The 3,338-nt window shown below is 53.1% G+C and overlaps 1 protein-coding gene across 1 annotated transcript in view; it reads left to right on the top strand.

Annotated features, from left to right (window-relative positions):
* Window positions 1–3,338, top strand: part of ABCC8 (ATP binding cassette subfamily C member 8) — a 77,194-nt gene that overhangs the window by 1,108 nt on the left and 72,748 nt on the right. The window contains 1 exon segment of the mRNA XM_006142491.3: window positions 259–400. Coding sequence (XP_006142553.1) covers window positions 259–400 — 142 coding nt within the window.

Below are 3,338 nucleotides of genomic sequence, written 5' to 3' on the forward strand. Positions count from 1 at the left end.
GGGCGGTTCAGTCCCCAGACTGGACGCAGAGGTCAGCATCCAACACAGCCGCCTACCAAGGACCAGTGCCCAGATTCCAGGCTGCACAGCTGGACGCTGAGTTCATGTGTACCACCAGCCTTGAAATCCTCATGCACAAGGGCACCTGTGTGTACCTTCTCACTCTCTGTGTGGCTCCAATGCCCCACACCTTCCTGGGGGCCACGCGCCCGCCTCCAGGTGGGCCAGGCTTCCATCTCTCGCTCTCTCTCCCTGCAGGGTGGGGCAGTCAGAGCTCCAAGGTGCACATTCACCACAGCACATGGCTCCATTTCCCTGGGCACAACCTGCGCTGGATCCTGACCTTCATGCTGCTCTTCGTCCTGGTGTGTGAGATCGCTGAGGGCATCCTGTCTGATGGGTGAGTGGCTGAGGGCTCAGCAGAGTGAGTCTGCTCTGGGGTGTTTCCAGAAAGGCCCAGAGACACCCAGCTCACCAGCATCGCATGTAAATCCGGCAGCTCTTTACTCAGTGTCTCCTGTGGGTCAGGCTCTCAGGCCAGGCATTGGACCCAACTGAGCCCCAGGCCCTGCCTTCAGTCCAGGAGCAGGGAGGGAGTGTGGATCTGTGTGCTGTGACCTGGGGAGTTCATGCTAGCACTTATTAGAATGCCCAAGTGGAGTAGAAGGTGCAAGTCCTCGTCCACAAGCTGCTGGAGTCACCCTCTTGACAAAAAACGAAAGATGATAGAGAGATGATAGATTGATAGACATAGATAGTGATATGCACATCTATTGGGTCATCTGAAAAGTCATGACATATTTTTCTGTTTGTCCATGCAAAAATGCATCATGCCTTTTCCAACGACCCGAGATCCTAGAGATAAATATATATGCATTGTCACTTGCTTTTGCAAGATGCTTGGTTCTTGGTTCTCAACTATGTACAAGACGCAATCCCAGATCCTCAGCCTGGCACCCTGAGTCCTCACGGTCTGCCCTTCCACCTCCAGCCTCCTTCCCAAAGGCTCTCTCCTCAGGCCCACCTTTCTTCTGGGCCTCACAGCACGCTTCTCACTCTTCTGCCATGGCACCAATCTTGCTGCATGGTTAAAGTATATATCTATTTGCAAAACTGTCTCCTGAGTCAGAAAGGCCTCAGAGTTAGAATCTGGGTCTTACTCATCTTTGCAGCCACGTTGCAAAACACGTGGCAGAATCCCAGATGCATTTATTGCATCCTTCAAAGAAGAGATGAAATCATGTTACAAGGAGGTGCTCTGGGAGGAGAGAGGCAAGTAGGGGGTAAGCTCTCTGGTAGAAGGGGCTTTGGAGCTGAGCCTGGCAGGAGATCTGGGGTGCTGGCAGGCAGAGGAGCTAAGGAGAGGGGGCAGTGGTGCAGAGGGCGGAGGAACAACGCACCAGCTATGGGAGAACAGGTAGCAGTGAGGGTGGGCAGTGGTGCAGCAGGGCTGGCTTTCCAGGTGGGGAGGTGAGACTTGGAAACCACGCTGGGGCTTCTGGGGAGGGCTTTGAACCCCATGCTGCATGGCTGCATGTTTGGGTTGGATTTGGTCCGCAGTTTGGAGCAGAGGGAAGATGTCACCACGTGGCACTTTGGCGAGAACCTAAGCGGGTATCCAGGGCAGGTGGACTGCAGGAGAAGCAGGAGGTAGACACAGCACTTAGGAGGTGGTTGTCATAGTCTAGGTGAGAAAGAGCTGTGCAGCCAGACATGGTGTGTCAGCAGTGGGGCCGGGAGAGATGGAGCAGCCACCCCTCAGAGAAGCCAAGAACCTGCAAGGCTCCATGACTGCCTGGGGACAGGGTGTTGGAGGGAAGGGACTGAGGCCCAGCCCCTGTGAGGTGGAATCGGAATGTGCCCAGACTCTATTCCTGCAGCTGAAGTCCTCCCCCATGCCCTCTCTGCCCCCAATGTCCCTGCATCTTGGCATCAGCTGGCCTCTCTGTGCTAACTGCTTGCCTTGGGACAGCAGCTCTGGTGGATTATCCAAGTCCCGGACCAGCAAGAGGGCAGACTGCTATATAAGTAGGTGACAAGTCTGCTCTCACCTTCCCTGACACCCCTTGTAAAGCAGCAGGAACGCCACACAGGGGAGGCCCAGAAATGCTCACTGGGTTGTAATCAACCCTGGGGTGTGGGGGGTGAGGGGATGGCAGAGGAAAACATCCTGCCATGGAGAAGAAACGCCTGGGTCTTCAGCTAGTGCTCTGCTGTGTACCAGCTGTGGGGCTTTGGACAAGTCACCAGGCTTTCTGGGCCTCGCTTTTGCTTGCTGCTTCACAGGCTGCAGGGGTGAAATTAGAATCCCGACAGGGTTCTAGAGCGGCAGCACCTGGGCGAGTGATGCACTCCCAGAACACGGGAAACCAGGATGAGTCGGTGTGGGGATCCCTCCTGCCAGCTGTCGGCAGCCCCTCCTGCATGGCTGCATCTGGACCCCAGACCTCTCCCGCTCAGGGCAAACAGCCGTCTCCTCCCCAGGTCCCAGGCCAGCTCCTGAGCTGGGTACTTATCACCTTGTCTTTGTGGGCCCAGCCCCGGGCAGGTAAGTGTGAGGGAAGGTGGCAGATAGCAGGAGAGGTCACAGGCTGCGCCCTGTGGCAACCTCAGTTCACCCTCGCCTGGGTTTTCAAATCTCCCTGCAAGTTAAGGGGGCAGGTGGGAGTGGATGCTGGTCGAGGACTGAAAGGTTAATGAGAAGGTTTTTAAACTATGTATTTAAAATAATGGGGTCATCAGACAAGTCATGACGCAAAAATACATCATGGCTTGTCTGATGACCCAATATATTTAAAAATAGGTATGTAACAAATACATATCTGGCAGTTTCCCCAGTCCGCCATACCCTGGATAAAGCCTATATGTAAAGGTTTACTGAATTTCTTACCCAATTCAGTGTACATTATTCAGCCAGGCAGCTGGAACCTATTTTATTAAGTCATGCTATGAAATATTTATTCCAATCATAGTTACTCCTCATTTTGTCTTATAAAATTTTAATATTCTACCTCCTATTGAAAAAAAATACTATATTTAAGCATATAATATAGCATTTTAAAGGTCAACTTAAAAATGTGTCAGAGGCCCAGCCGTAGTGCCATTGCTGCTGTGACACTATGTCCGCAGGCTGGGACCATATGGGAGGCACAGATTGGATTCCTGGTCCTGCCTAAAGACCGGGCACTTTCCAGGGTTATAGATGGGAATTATAGGAGCTGGGTGCCCATAGGCCCAGAAACTTGGATACTGAGGCAGAAGGACCTGGCCAGACGCTGTCTCAAAAAAAAAATTTGGGGGGGGGGAGGGCGGGACACACCAGTTAGCGGAATGCCTAT

Source organism: Tupaia chinensis, unplaced genomic scaffold, assembly GCF_000334495.1.
Source record: "Tupaia chinensis unplaced genomic scaffold, TupChi_1.0 Scaffold000077_1, whole genome shotgun sequence".
NCBI classification, from domain to species: domain Eukaryota; kingdom Metazoa; phylum Chordata; class Mammalia; order Scandentia; family Tupaiidae; genus Tupaia; species Tupaia belangeri.